Genomic DNA, 15,916 nt, shown 5'->3' with positions numbered 1-15,916 from the left:
AATGTAATTGTGATGAACAGATTACGCTAGTAGATTTGCAAGTAGTTTTGTAAGGTGAATTATTTGAAATATTGGAAAAAAGACAATGAGGAGAATTATTAATTAATGATAATTAAAGGTAATATGAAATTAAGAAATGCATTGTAAGTGATAAGAACGGAAAACAATCAGAGGTGTTGATGGAAGTCCCAAAAATATTGTATAAGATGAGAAGTTCTGTTGTATGAATGTTAATTAATATGTTAAAAAACTAATAAAAATGCTTTTTTTAAAAAAAGGATTTACTCCTGAGCCTTTTCTTCTCCTGAAGATATCTGACAAGGTAGCGGAGATTAAGGACCAGAGTTCTCCTTCTCCTACATGCATGGGCTCGCTGCCCATCTGCCCATAAATCAGGATGAATGCTCAACAAATAAATAACCTGGGACAGCGGCAGATGAAGCCTCTCAGGCGCCTGGGGCGATGCGCCCAGGGACAGAGCGATCTGCCCATAAGGGTGGGGTGAGGGTGGGGTCTCAGAACAGGTCTTGGTGTTTCGATTTCTGGGAATGGAGTTGAGCGATGACCTAACCTGGGGAGAAAACAGTAAAGACCTGATGAAGAGAGCACAGCAGAGGTTATATTTTCTGAGGATCCTCCGGAAAAACAATCTCTCAAAGGACCTGTTGATGGCATTTTACCATTGTACTGTGGAGAGTGTATTAACTTATGGTCTGTGTGTGTGGTTTGGGAGCTGCACGGTCATGGGAAAAACAATGCTGTCCAGGGTTGTAAAGATTGCGGAGAGAATAGCTGGGTGCACTCTTCCCATTCTGGATCAAATCCATGCTTCCAGGTGTCATAAGAAAGCTGTAGAGATAGCGCAGGATAGCGCGCACCCCGGAAATGATCTCTTTCAACTTCTGCCTTCTGGAAGAAGGTACAGGGTTACAAAGACCAGGACTAGCCTCCTGAGAAACAGTTTTTATCCAAATGCGATTTTGGTTTTAAACTCAGTGTAAGGTAGTCTCTGTGGGAGTATATTGTATTTAATTATGGGGTATCAGAGTTTTTAGGGGGCTAACCAGGCTGGGATAGTTGGGATAGCAGGCTTGTTGGTTTTTAAATGTCTGATGTAGATTTTTCCAATTTCGTTGTTCAGTATGGGACAATGACAATAAAGATTATTGTATTGTATAGGGGTGGGGCACACCGTGGGGCTTCTGGAGTCTGCCTGCCTCCTCCCACTCAGCCGCCCTACAGCTGGGGGGGGGGAGGCAGTGGGCGGACAGTTTGGGCAGCGCGGAGCCTGCATGCGCCCAAGCCACCATGTCTTTCCCAGGAGAGACGCGAGGCTCAGGTGCGCTGAAGGCCCCGCGGTGAGTGCTGCCTGCCATTTTGTCACCCCTATCAGTGTTGATACCCGGGGAGGACCGCATACACCACACCCCCTTCCTGCACTCCTGACCTGGGAGAGTCTGTGGTAGTGTTGTGCACCAAAAGTCTCTTAAGTTCAAAGAGAGAGAGAAGGTGTGGGAGGGAGAGAGCTTAACTTAACATTTGCCAGAGCTTGAAATCAGATATTCTGCTCCTAAGGTTAGGGATGGGTAAATCTGCAGGGCATAGTCCAACCACCATATAAGGTTAAAAGGTAAAGGACCCCTGGAGGGTTAAGTCCAGTCAAAGGTGACTATGGGGTTGCAGCATTCATCTCGCTTTCAGGCCGAGGGGACCGGCGTTTGTCCACAGACAGCTTTCCGGCTCATGTGGCCAGCAGGACTAAACCGCTTCTAGAGCAACGGGACACTGTGACGGAAACCAGAGTGCACAGAAACACCGTTTACCTTCCCACAGCAGTGGTACCTATTTATCTACTTGTGCTGGTGTGCTTTCGAACTGCTAGGTTGGCAGGAGCTGGGACAGAGCAACGGGAGCTCACCCAGTTTTGGGGATTCAAACCGCCAACTTTCTGATCATCAAGCCCTAGAGGCTCAGTGGTTTAGACCACAGCGCCGCCTGCGTCCATATAATAGGGTTCCCCAACATCCAGAATTTCCTGGACATAGCCGGGATCCAGCCGTCGGAAACAGTGTAACGTCCGGGAAAACCCCAGAAGTGTAGAATTTGGTGAATTTTCTTCAAAGATTTTGCAAAAAAAAAAAAAAGCTCAACCACCTTTGTGTCTGGATTTTCACTTTTTGAAATATGGCAACCCTACTATGTAAGCTTTCTGCTAGCTTTCTTCCTGGTTCCATGTAACCTCACTTCTCGCAGTGAGGGAATTGCCAGAAGGCCCTCGGAGCTGGACCTCAGTGTCCGGGCTGAACGATGGGGGTGGAGACGCTCCTTCAGGTATGCTGGAAAAAGCAGGATATTCCAGGATCAAATCAGAAACCAGGACAGCTTCTGTAAATCTGGGATTGTCCTGGGAAAATAGGGACACTTGGAAGGTCTGAACAAATAGGTAATAAAACACAGCAGAAGTCAAACTAGTCCAAAACTAGCCATTGCCCTTGATGATTTAATTTCAGAAAGCCAGGCTTGCTCCTGAATCAGGCTCACTGCTATGCTGGACAGAGTGCAGCAATTTTCCAATGAGTCTCCCTGTGCAGAGAATCTGGTTGTTAGTTACTCAAGTGTAGGATAAGGGCCACATGCATACAAACCCACATTTCACAAAAATAACTTCACTGTTCTTTAAGGGAAGGGCGGAATAATAGCTGAGCTGCCTCCGCCCACTAGGTTGTTTCGGTTTTTAAAAGGTCTTTTTGCTTTCTGATTATTTGCAAGATCCATTCGCTTACAGTCATAGAATTGTAGAGTTGAAAGGAACCATGAGAATCATCTAGTCTAACCCTCTGCAATGCAGGAATGTTTTGCTTAATCTTTTGCTTGAACACACAACTCTTAGATTATAAATCTTGTGCATTACTGACTGAGCTACCCACAGGGCTTCTTGTTCTTGACATATTTTAATCGCTGACCTCTGAAGCCGAAACTTGTCTTCTATGTTTATCCAAGCGGTTGCCGTGCCAGCGTTAACCTGTTGATCTGGGAGAGAAGCATTTTGTAGAAAACAGAGCGGAAAAATCACGTGACTTCTGAGAACTCAGGCCCACTGTCTAACAGAAGGCAATATACTGTAGGCGAAAGGAAATCTTTTTGGCAGTTACATCTGGCAACCTCCCAGTTTCAGAAAGCTTAAGAAGTTAACCATGTCAAAGTCGTCTCTGAGCAAGGAAGGAGGAGGGAGTCCATTCATTTTGCATTGGAAGCTGAACCTATTAAACTTGCATCTCCTGAAACAGTATGAGAACCAAAACATAGCCGTTGTATGCATACCCTCCAACATTTATCCGATAAAAATAGGGACATCCTATTCAATGATGATGATGATAATATTAATAATAATTTCATTTTTTATACCCCGCCAGTCGGGCCAGGATCGGTGCAATATGCTCAAACCTTCTTGCCCCGTGAGGAAGCTGGCTACCGAATTCTGCACCAGTGAAGCTTCCGAACCACCTTCACAGACAGCCCAATGTACAACACATTGCAGTAATCTATCCTAGAGGGTACCAGAGCATAGGCAGAAGTTTTCGAGCAGAATTCAAAGTGTTGCTGCTGACCTTTAAAGCCCTAAAGGTCAGTAGGCTCTGTAGACCCGAAGGTGTGTCTCCACCCCCATCATTCAACCCGGACACTGAGGTCCTGCGCCGAGGGCCTTCTGGTGGTTCCCTCACTGTGAGAAGTGAGGTTACAGGGAATCAGGCAGAGGGCCTTCTCAGTAGTGGTGACTGCCCTGTGGAACACCCGCAAGGCGCAGCTTCACAGGTGAGGCCGACTGGTAACTCACAGCACCTGGTGGCAAGAGCCAGGAAGGGATATAAGGTCAGCATTTCCCTTTGGCTCTTTGCCACAGCAACACATTTCCTGCCTTGCTGCATTTGGCTCCTTGACCCCTTGCTTCTTGATCCTCGGACCCTTGACTTCATGACTCCTTCTTCTTGATCCGTTGACCCTTGACTTTGTAATTCCTTGCTTCCTGACCCTTGGACCCTTGACTTCGTGACTCCTTGCTTCCTGACCCTTGGACCACTGGCTTCTGGACTCCTGGCTTCTGGACCCCCGTTCCTGCTCCCACCCCGCCATCTTGCCCCCGGTCCCGATGTCCTCATCCGGGACTTCGGTTGCCCATGAACCGGACCGTGACACATGGCTTCTTCCCCCAAAGAATCCTGGAAGTGTAGTCCATTAAGGGAGTCCTGAGTTGTTTGGAGAGACCCCTGTTCCCTTCCCAGAGTGGCTTAGGAATCAATCCCTCTTCCCAGGGGATGCATGGAATTGTAGCTTGGATAGGGGGCCTCCCTACGACTCTCAGCACCCTTAAGAAACTATGGCTCCCGTAATTCTTTGGGGGGTTACTATGACTCTGAATGTGGCCTAAATGTGGTCTCAGCACACCATAGATATTGGCAGTTTCGTTTGCAACAGCTTTCCTCCATGGTCTGTGGTCTTCTCATGAGCATCTGCTTGGTCACTGTGAGACTGGGATGGAGAACCAGATGGACCCTGAATTCTTCTTCATTGGTGCCACACATGGTTTGAAGATATTTCTTGCTGCGCTAGCATTAAATCAAAACATTGTGGTTAGATTTAGTTGGTAGTCACATTCATAACTTCAATTAAATGAGGAAATGCACTTGCCAGAGTCCTGAGAAACTGTCGCTACAGCTCTCTTTTTCACTTCAACTTTTTGCGTGTTTTCTTTTACATGCATACACAATAAGTCTCAACAATCCAGAGTCGGTCTCAAATCCTCTTCGCACCGTTGACGTCCCCGGCATGGATCTCTTCGGGAAGATCTTGCCAGGGGTCAGAGGAATCGTCTGTGATGCGTCACCCATCCAGATTCAGGCACTTTTAGACCTCATGTTGGAAGGAGGAGTCATATCCAAGGAATACTACCAGACGTTGCTCCACGAAAGGGACAGAGAGGATCTAGCAAGGAAGATTTCGTTGACCATGGTGGAAAAATCGGCCATGCAATTGAGCCAACATGGCGCTGTATCAGCTAGAAGCATGAGTAGTAAGTTTGCTTTTTCTTCCTTTATCATACACTTGCTCGACATTTTCAGTGCAGAAATTCTGCCGTCCATCCGTTCTCAGTTCTGCGAGTGATGGGATGCACTGTGTGTCTTATTTATCAATGGACAGTCCTCTATTCCAAAGGCATTTCTGGGCAAAGGAGCCTTTCATTTTAAGGGCTACCCAGTCCAGTAAAGGAAAATGACCAAATACTTAGCAGGATGTCACATGGATGATGGAGCAAGCTTGTTTTCCGCTGCTCCAGAGGCTAGGACTCTGCAGGAATTGCATTTCCTGGCATGTAGGACACTTGAATGAGTCCTTTCTGAATACTCTCTTGCACAATGTAACTTAATCTGCAAGTATTTGGTTCTTTGCTTGCAACTCTCTGAGTTCAGCAAAGCCAAACAGGATCTATTGTCTTGATACACCTGTATAGGACATTTCACAGAAACTCTGATGTCCTGAAACAGTTGCATCAACCATTCACAATCCATGAGTGAAAATGACAGGGCATTGAGTTCTGCTTCACAGGAACTTAGGCTTACTGTCGTCTGCTTTTTGCACAGCCAGTCAAACAGACAGTGGTTGTACATGTAGCACATTCCAGAAGTGCTGGTACCATCCGTGGTGTCACTTCCAAAACTAGCATCTGCAAAGATTTCAAGACAACATCTTCTGACTTGTGAACCTCAGTCTGTAGTGCAAAGTCCCCTTCAAATAGTGGGCTATGCGCTTCAGAGCTTTCCAATCCTGAACAGTAGGATTGTTGGCATGTCTGCACCAATGGATTCAAATGACAAGAAAAGGGATTGCGGGGGGGGGGGGGGAACATTAGGAAGAAGTTCCTGGTGATAAAAGCCATTTGACAGTGGAATGTGGATTCCTTAGGAAGGTGGTAGACTGTCCTCCATTGAAGGTTTTTAAACAAAGGTCAGATGGCCATCTGCCCAGGATTATTTCATTGTGAGTCCCTCATTGCAATGAGTCAAAATAGAGAACCCTTAAGGGTTTTATGACCCTAAGAAGAGAGAGCAGGGACTTTGAGGTTGCACATCAATGTTTAGCACCTGGAGAGCAGATGCAGAAGGCAATAGGGGAGACTGAATCTATCAATTTCCCTCAGTTTCGCCTTTTCCCAATCCTAAATTCAGTTCTCTCCATTTCCGCGTTAGGTTACGATTTACTGATTTTTAAAGTTCTCTTGAAAATTCATCAACGGATCCTTCCTGATCCACGCAAGTCTGCGTTCAGATTTCGCCTGCACCGTCCACATTTTTGCAAAGCAATCTTCTCTCGCTTTTCACAAATAGATGTGTTTTGTACGCATTTTACCTGAGCATCACGTGCATTTCCTTTGAGCTTGTTTGGCACTGCGGCATTTGGAGAAGTCCGGATGCCGGGGGTTGGGCTGTGTTTTGGTTCCTGTATTGTTTCAGAAAGTGAAGATTAGGGGCAGTTTGCCTTCTGATCCAAACTGAATCAGATCACTTCCCCATCCCTTGCAGGCATGACCCCTTTAGCCAGCAGTGATCTGGGCACAGAGTTGGGTGCTTCAGGGGCATCAGATATGAAACCACGTCTGGGTCAGGGCTCAGAGCTGGCTGCAGAAGATGAGAAGATGTTGTGCCTGAGGCAGCTGAGCTATAACTCCCAGAGGAAGCTCCTAGACCAGGGGTCAGCAAACCTTTTCAGCAGGGGGCCGGTCCACTGTCCCTCGGACCTTGTGGGGGGCTGGACTATATTGGGGGGAATTAACAAATTCCTATGCCCCACAAATAACCCAGAGATGCATTTAAATAAAAGCACACATTCTACTCATGTAAAGACATGCTGCAGGCTGGATTGAGAAGGCGATTGGGCCGGATCTGGCCCCCAGGCCTTAGTTTGCCCACCCATGTCCTAGACCACCTTCTTCTTCTTTGGCGATCCCTCATAGCCGAGAAAGATTGTCTTCCATAAACACGGTTTTAAGGACCATGGAGGCCAATTCTGGATCCACACGTCCTTCCACAGTGGGGACATTAGGACCGCAATGGCCAGAGCCTGGAGAATAAGATTCATGGAGGAGAGGGCTATTGGTGGCCACTAGTCATGATGGCTATGCTTCAGCTCCACAGCTGCAGGCAGCAATGCTTCTGAATACCAGTAATAATAATAAAAATAACAATTTATTATTTATACCCCGCCCATCTGGCCAAGTTTCCCCAGCTCCCAATCGAGTGTTAAAAACAATACATAATTAAATATTAAAAACTTCCCTAAACAGGGCTGCCTTCAGATGTCTTTTAAAGATAAGGTAACTGCTTATTTCCTTCACATCTGAAGGGAGGGTGTTCCACAGGGCGGGCGCCACTTGCAACAAACCACAAAAATAACATTCTGAGTTGGGTGTTAAGCTGGATACCAGATCCACCTCATCTCTAGAACCAGGTAGTGTTAGAAATTATTCATAGCTTCTCATTCTTGTACTAGCCAGGATAGCCTGAGGGTGATTGGCAGAGTGATAATAATAATAATAATAATAATAATAATAATAATAATAATTTTTATTTATACACAACACAAAATCAAACAATTAGTTTAAAATACAATTTGATTCACATTTAAAATCAAAATAAAATTAAGTGGGAACCCACGAATCATAACCGTAGGGGTAGGGAATTAAAAGTTCATCAGGCCCGGCCACTCGTGCTGGTCCCATATGGGCTGACAGAAAGAGTCATGGAGGCCACTTACATAAAGGGTCCCATAGAAATTATGGGCCATTAAGGAGGACTAAGGGGCATGGTGCAAGAATGCAAATGGGTAGGGCCCCCCTCCTCAAGAAATAAAGCCAGAGTTTAGAATAGGGAGTTTTAGAGGGGTTAATGTGACTTAGAAGTGAAGCAGCAAGCTGGAGAGAGAGTTGAGCAGAGACTCAGAGGCAATGTTTGATTTCTGCTTTGATTCAAAGCCTGTGGCTTTGGGAGAAACAAAACCGTATTGCGGTGTTCAGAATGCTATGAAAACCCTCCATCGTAGGCTCAGGTTGCAAATAGATGTGTAAATAAGCCAAATATCCTAAAGACATCACAGGCTCCGCTGTGCCTCATTCCCAAATGGAAATGCGAACCCTGGCGGGCAGGTGTGGAAGATTCCCTGGTCCTGAATGAGGTAACTGTGCCCCTAAAGGAACAAGTGCACAAACTTGGAGTCATTTTGGACTCACAGGTGTCCATGGAGGTGCAGGTTAATTCTGCTTCCAAGGTGGCTGTCTACCAGCTCCATCTGGTATGCAGGCTGAGACCCTACCTGCCTGTGCACTGTCTTGCCAGAGTGGTGCATGCTCTGGTTATCCCCTGCTTTGACTACTGCAATGCACTCTATGTGGGGCTACCTTTGACTCGGAAACTACAACTAATCCAGAATGCAGCAGTCAGACTAGTGATTGGGAGCTGCCACCGGGACCATATAACACCAATCCTGAAAGACCTACATTGGCTCCCAGTACGTTTCTGAGTACAATTCAAAGTGTTGGTGCTGACCTTTAAATCTCTAAACAACCTCGGCCCAGTATACCTGAAGGAGCGTCTCCACCCCCATCGTTCAGCCCGGACACTGAGGTCCAGCTCCGAGGGCCTTCTGGCGGTTCCCTCCCTGCGAGAAGTGAGGTTACAAGGAACCAGGCAGAGGGGCTTCTCGGTAGTGGCACCCGCTTTGTAGAACGCCCTCCCATCAGAAGGAGATAAAGAACTTTCTGACTTTTAGAAGACATCTGAAGGCAGCCCTGTTTAAGGAAGTTTTTAATGTTTGATGTATTATGTGTTTTAGTTTGCTGGAAGCTCCCCAGAGTGACTGGGGAAAACCAGTCAGATGGGTGGTACATAAAGAATAAGAATTATTATTATTATTATTATTATTATTATTACATCACTTGGAGGTAGGGGTGGTATGCAGCAATAATAATTAGTCATCCTGTTGGAGTTAATGTGGGAGTGTACCGCAGGCTTCCTGAACACAGCATGGCAAGATAAATTTGGATCACAAGCAACAAAATAGGACCGAAAGTGAAAATAAAGCACCCTCCTGCCTACTTTCACTTCTGCTCTCATGAGCTGCATGTTGCATGGACGGTGAACAGAAGGTCTCATGTGGTGGTCTCTTTTTGTTCCTGGGGTGGGACTGAGGCTGAGGTTTTGTGTGCTGTCTTGACATTCAAGGGGGGAGAGCGGAGCAGAGGGCTCTCCAAGCGTCCGGTAAGTTTCTGGCTTTGCAAGGTCTCCTTGCAAGAAGGACTGTGGGTTTGTTTATTTCTTTTGCAGCGAGGCAGATTAGGAAACTAAATGGGGCTGCCTTCAAAGTTGTGCAACAGGTGGCATATTTAATGTGTGCAGCAGGCAGGACGATGCTTCCTGCTCTTGACCGGTGGTGCCAGAATAAAAGGGGATTTCCTATTTTGTCCCCTTTCCGGGATTTCCCCAGTATTGTGATGGCCAGCACCAAACTCCCCACTTCTGGGTTGTGCAGAGAGAGAGAGAGGGGGGGGGGGATCAGAGAGATCACTTTAATTAGTTCCTCTTCTGTTACATGACTGAGCTGCTTCTTGAGCATCTCAGTTGTAAAACCTGCACCTTGCAGATTTTCGGAATGGGACCATTTGACAGTCAGCTTCTCCAAGGTCAGTTTTCTTCCTCTTTCTCATCCTCTCCACATGGCCTCCTTTCTTGAGAGCATCACCTCCTTTTCACCTCCTGTTCCCTGCTTTGCCTACTGGAAAATCTTTGGGTGCAACGCAGTGCTTCCCATGGTTTGGGAGTTGCTTTGTTTCTCGTTGCCTCCTCTGGGAAAGTCTATTTGAGCCACAGCAGATCCAAACAGCTGTTACTTTGCTTTCTTGTCCTCACCTGGGTAATTGCTCTCTTTATTTGCACCCGGGGGTTTTTTTGCCCTCAGAGGCACGGTTGCCTTATTATGTGTCTTTGTCTTTGTTCTGGGCCTCCAGGCAGGGGCTCAGTGCTGCGTTCCTGTTGCTCAGATACTGCAAACGAGGCGTTGGCAACTGGGTGGGGTTCTTTTGGTAAGCTCGTTGGCAAGGCCTGCGCCAGCCTTTGGGAGCTTGGCATGATGCCAACAGTGGGACTCACACACATGCACCCTCCGGCCAGGTCAGGACTTGGTCTGATCACAGCGGCCATGAGCGCCACTTGTTTCTGCTGCTGCCACCACTAGGGGCAGCATTGCTCTGTGCCCTCCATCGGGGCCCCAGACATACTTCAACTATAGATGGGTAGCAGTGCTCTCAAGTGCTCTACTTGCATCCAGAGACCCAGTGGGAGGATGAAGGGCGCCACAAATGAGTCGGGCTGGTGAAGGGGCTCCCGTGCCCCTCCCCCAGACCCTTGACCTGGCTGACTTGCTGGTGCCAGGCCTACCTATCAGGTTCACCCTGGGGGAAAGGGTTAAATCCAGTATAACAGAAGGAAGGGAAATACAGGAGGGCGTTTTCATGCCAACGGCGTTGTGCAAACACTGTGTAAATCTTGCACGGGTGAAGGGAGCGCTGGTTGCCGAATGAGCATCCATCTGGAAGGTTCCCTGCTGCTTTTCAGGTGTCTCTGATATGTTCTTCTCAGAGTAGGGTGAGGATCAGGGGTATGCTAACATGACTTAGAGCTCAGCTCCCTCCCCTCAAATTTCTGGCTCCATGCTTATCCCCTTCACCTATGGGAACCCTCATTTCCTGTTTCCCAAAGGTTGTGAGTAGGGATATGATTTGGCTAAATGTATGGGGAGTCAGAGGGACGCGGGTGGCGCTGTGGGTCAAACCACAGAGCCTAGGACTTGCTGATTAGAAGGTTGGCGGTTCGAATCCCCACGATGGAGTGAGCTCCTGTTGCTCGGTCCCTGCTCCTGCCAACCTAGCAGTTTGAAAGCACGTCAAAGTGCAAGTAGATAAATAGGTACCGCTCCGGCGGGAAGTTAAGCGGTGTTTCCGTGCGCTGCTCTGGTTTGCCACATGCTGGCCACATGACCCAGAGGTTGGCTCCATCGGCCAATAAAGCGAGATGAACGCCGCAACCCCAGAGTCGGTCACGACTGGACCTAGTGGCCAGGGGTTCCTTTACCTTTTTATGGGGAGTCAGAGAGTTCTTGTGGGTTTCCTTAAGGCACCCACCAATAATCTGAGTACCATCATGCCTATTGATGTTGCACTAACCGAGGCCAGTCCTTTGTTGTGTTTCCCTTTTTCCTCCCCCTCCTGGCGGTGAGCCAATGAGTCATTTACTGCAATAACAAAGCTTCAGGTGCTCTTATGATTCAGCAAAATGGCATTCAGAGCTGCGGGCCCCCTGCTGATAAGGAAAAGTTGGCTTTGATTGGGTTTGTTGCCTGTTGTGGGGTTTGGGGAGTGGGGGAACAATATGGGCTGAAAGCAAACAGTGGGGCGGGGGGGGAATTGGGGTGAGCACATTCCAGGGGGTCCAGCACTAACCACCAAAACCCCAGGTATTCAATTTTCTTTAAAAAGGGGGGGCAAAAAGAAGAGCATGCAAGGGGGATTCTAAGCCCTATTTCTCAGTGTGTGGTGCCCAGTTTACACTGGAGTGGTCCAGCCTTTGGGACGGGAAGGACATTGGATTCATTTCGCATTTGAAGGCAGGTTTCCACTCAGGGCCGTCTTTAGCATATGTGGCGGCGGGGTGCAAAGATCCTCCCAGCGCCCCCAAATTTAGGGCGGCCTGGAGGCAGGGAAGCCTGCACCATGGTGGGCTGTGGGTTCCGTGGGTGGGAAAGGAGCATCTGCATGGCCAGTGGAGCTGACATCCCTGGCGCCAGGGGAGAGGTTATGTCCATCTGTTGGGCTTGGCCTGAGGGCTTGGCCTAAGGCACCACCACAGCTGCAAGGGGTGGTGACACCCCCCACTGCCGCCCCATGTCCTTCTCCGCAGGAGCCGCCCTGTTGCCCACTCCCTTCTGCAAGAGCACTGCAGCAGCAGCCCGTCCAACTCCACCATGCCTGCCTCCCTGCCGCTGCAGATGCCGCCACTGCCGCCGCTTTCTCCCCACCTCCTTCCTCATTCTCCTCCCCCCGGCCAGGGCTGTGCTGGGCCCAGGGGTAACCCGTGAAACACTGTCCAGGACCGGTCCAGAATCTGAAGGTTCCACTAGGAGTCAGTCCGACAGGGCCAAGGCAGGACACGAGGCAGGAAACCAGGCAAAGACAGGTACAGGATTCTCTGGCATACAGCAATGTTGCTCCCGCAACCTGGGGCGAGGTCTGACAGCCTTTTATCTTTGTTGGGGTAGCGGCCGGTCCTGATCCCCCAGCGACTCACCTCCCTGTTTCGCCCAAAGGCAAACACTCCTCCTGTGAGTACTCAGGTATCTCCTTCTCTCAGACCTGAGTCTCTGCAGCTCGGGAGATATCGGTGGCTTACTAGACCCAGGGTCTGCCTCAGCCTCCCCTGACCCAACCGGTAGTGGAGCAGCTGTAAGTGATGGCCCAGCTGAAGGCAACGAGGTAATCCCTGCATCTGGAGCCAGGGCAGGCTCAGGCCCCTGACTTGGCCCAGCTGGTGCTTGTTGCAGGGGAACCTGTGCAGACTGGGACTCTTCAGAATCAGGCCCCAGACTTGGTTCAGATGATGCCTGAGGCAAAGGATCCAGTGCAGACTGAGACTCCTCTGGTTCCGAGTCCGAGCCCAAGTCCCAGGCCATCACAAGGGCTCTGGGCAGTGGCGGCTGCGGCCGGACACACATTCTAATCATGTTAAAAACACCAGGCAGGCCCCACAAATAACCCAGAGATGCATTTTAAATTAAAGGACACATTCTACCCATGTAAAAACATGCTATTCCGGGACCGTCTGTGGGCCGGATTGAGAAGGCGATTGGGCCGGATCCGGCCCCCGGGCCTTAGCTTGCCTACCCATGCACTAGTTAAACTGCAAAATGTCCCACTTAGATCTCTCCAGCATTCAGAATGCGACTGAATACAGATACATTTCAAATCAGAGGAGACATCGAAACGGTGTGGGGTTTTTTTTGCACACACCCCTTCTGCTTTTTCCATGTAAGCTGAGATCTGTGGTTTAACGTGTTCTCTTTAAATCTGGTGGTTTTGTTTTGTTCTTCAGTAGATTTACAAAAAGAAAAACCACACAGCAAGGTATAAATTAGCCACAGAAAGGGGCAATCTTGTTGTTTACAGTTGTACCTCAGGTTACATACCCTTCAGGTTACATACGCTGCAGGTTACAAACTCCGCTAACCCAGAAATATTACCTCGGGTTAAGAACTTTGCTTCAAGATGAGAACAGAAATTGTGCTCTGGCGGCGCAGTGACAGCAGGAGGCCCCATTAGCTAAAGTGGTGCTTCAGGCTAAGAACAGTTTCAGGTTAAGAACGGACCTCCGGAACGAATTAAGTTCTTAACCCGAGGTACCACTGTATTTTTAAAAAATCAAGGCTTCTTGCCCTCTGATCTGCTCCCCCTTCTGCCTGCATCTCAGTGATAGTGTCATTGGCAATTCGGGGTTCTTATCTTGCACTTTCCATCATAATTTTATTGCTGCTAATTGACTCTTTTGGTAGTCAAGCTACCATAACCCTTGGACTAACTCTTCTCTGCTGCAAGAATGAGCTTGTCTTTGTTTACCTGCTTGCTTTGTTATCAGCTAATTGGCTTGCTTTGATGCTGTGCTAAGCATCTATGAGCTTGGGATGCTTGGCCTATTGGCCTAGGGAAGGGAGCTATCTGCAAGACTTGGATGCCTGCCACCTGCATCGGCCAGGTGGACCAATGGGAGGTTCTGGCCAAGGAGACATATGACAGTTCCTGTATGAGTAATGCGTTGAGACGCTTGCTAAGGCGCAGACAAGACACAATAAAGGTTTGCTGTTTTGGCATCCATCCCTAGTCTCTTAACAGCAGCAAGGTTCTGCAAGCCGCCTCTTAAGTTCTCACCTTCTTCTAACTGACCGCTCTGATTTTTTGACATCCTTCTTTGGCGCCCCTGCACCAAACCATCTGCACAGACCCTCCTCTTTGGGCCAGTGGACCAGGAAACCCGTGTCCGAGACACAAGGAAACCACTTCTCTCCCCTCAACCTGGCAGGGTCCTATCGTATGCACAGCACTGATAGAACATGGTCATGGGCCTCCAAGGACACAAACGCCGTTTGTGGAACAGTACCTTCATTGAAAAACTGAAATGACTTAGAAGTTAAATATAATTAGACATTTTGTGCTTCTGGGTGGGGTGGGGTTGTGGAATATTGATGGTTGCTTCCTGTGTGTGTGTAGATGTGTAGATGTAGGGAAAGATTGAAGGCACAAGGAGAAGGGGACGAGATGGTTGGACAGTGTTCTCAAAGCTACCAGCATGAGTTTGACCAAACTGTGGGAGGCAGTGGAAGACAGAAGTGCCTGGCGTGCTCTGGTCCATGGGGTCACGGAGAGTCGGACACGACTAAACGACTAAACAACAACAACAACAACAATGTATATGTATATACATATACGCACAGTGCTTTTTTCCTTAAAAAATGTTAAGGGTACTCTCATTTTCTTACTCATATTGAAATACTGCCCCCTCAATGAGGCCAAACTTAGATTCACAAAATGTTTAGGGGTATGCGTACCCCAGAAAAAAGAAAGAAAGAAAGAAAGAAAGAAAGAAAGAAAGAAAGAAAGAAAGAAAGATGCGGAACCGGAACCAATAAAAGATTTGGGGAAGTGGGGAGGATACCACCAGACGCATACCCTCCAACATTCCTCAGATGAAAATAGGGATATTTCTCACTCTGTCCCCCAACTGAACCTCCCCACCCCCATTTTTGTCTCCTTCACCCACAGAACATTTCCACCACTGCTATATCAATGCGACAAAGCACACAGACCCTCCAGCATCTGAGAAAACACCTTAATCCTGGATTTATTTTTTTCTTTGGTAGATTTACAAAAAGAAAAACATATGCCAAAGAATAAATTAGTCACAGAAAGGGGCAATGCTGTTGTTGTTTTAATAATAATAATAATTATTATTATTATTATTATTATTATTATTATTATTATTGGCTTCTTGCCCCCTGCTCCACTCCCCCTTTCTTCCCACCCAGGGTGGCTCTGCTTTCTACCTTCATTTCAGAGCTATACAACCAAGGTAATCCCCTGTGTTGCAAAAACAGAAAACTCTGAACATCCGCAAGCAACATGTGGCTAATACTACACTGTTAAGTGATTGCTGATCCATTGTTATTTGAAGTACCTGTAGGGACAACTTATTTGCTGATGAAGAATCAGTTCGTTATCCGGGAAAACTATCACCGCACATCTGCAAGATTTTGACTCTTGAAATGCACTTTGCCTTCATTTCCGTGTTCTTTGATATTGACTGACGCTTTCCAATTCGGTTCATGGAACATTTGTTTGATTCCTATTATTTGTGACTTGATGCAAGGATTATATATATTCTGCTTATGAATGGCGGAACAATATAATGTTATAAATATTTTGTTAGCACATTATTAGCCGCGTATTGCTTGTAGATGCATCTCAGAGCTGGCGAATCACACAGTGGTGGCAGCCTCGCCTTCTCCTTGCTTGCTCTGCAGCAGCTACTATGTGCTGCCCAATGAAGGGACACGGAGCGTATGCAGAAGAAATAATAATAATAATAATAATAATAATAATAATAATAATAATAATATATTACTTATACCTCGCCCATCTGGATGGGTTTCCCCAGCCACTCTGGGCAGCTCCCAACAGAATATTAAAAACACGATAAAACATCAAACATTAAAATCTTCCCTGTTACAGGGCTGCCTTCAGATGTCTTCTAAAAGTCAGATAGTTGTCTAT

General features: G+C 47.6%; 2 protein-coding genes across 5 annotated transcripts in view; one reads left to right on the top strand and one right to left on the bottom strand.

Annotated features, from left to right (window-relative positions):
- LOC310831093 (myosin-11) overlaps positions 1–15,916 on the bottom strand; it is a 1,553,087-nt gene that overhangs the window by 1,109,822 nt on the left and 427,349 nt on the right. The gene's annotated exons all lie outside the window — the stretch shown is intronic.
- The window catches only part of CIITA (class II major histocompatibility complex transactivator), a 52,796-nt gene continuing 41,552 nt past the window's right edge, over positions 4,673–15,916 (top strand). The window contains exon 1 of one of the 4 annotated variants that reach the window (XM_083711328.1): positions 4,673–5,068. In XM_083711328.1, coding sequence (XP_083567454.1) covers positions 4,825–5,068 — 244 coding nt within the window. In that variant the 5' untranslated portion in view covers positions 4,673–4,824. Of the gene's footprint in view, positions 5,069–9,050; positions 9,306–9,583; positions 9,728–15,916 lie in introns of those variants that run through there. The other 3 variants (XM_083711331.1, XM_083711330.1, XM_083711329.1) reach the window with 3 other exon arrangements.

The sequence above is a fragment of the Podarcis gaigeae genome, assembly GCF_964106915.1.
Source record: "Podarcis gaigeae genome assembly, chromosome: 14".
In the NCBI taxonomy this organism is placed as follows: domain Eukaryota; kingdom Metazoa; phylum Chordata; class Lepidosauria; order Squamata; family Lacertidae; genus Podarcis; species Podarcis gaigeae.
This window is presented reverse-complemented; position numbering and strand designations above follow the sequence as displayed.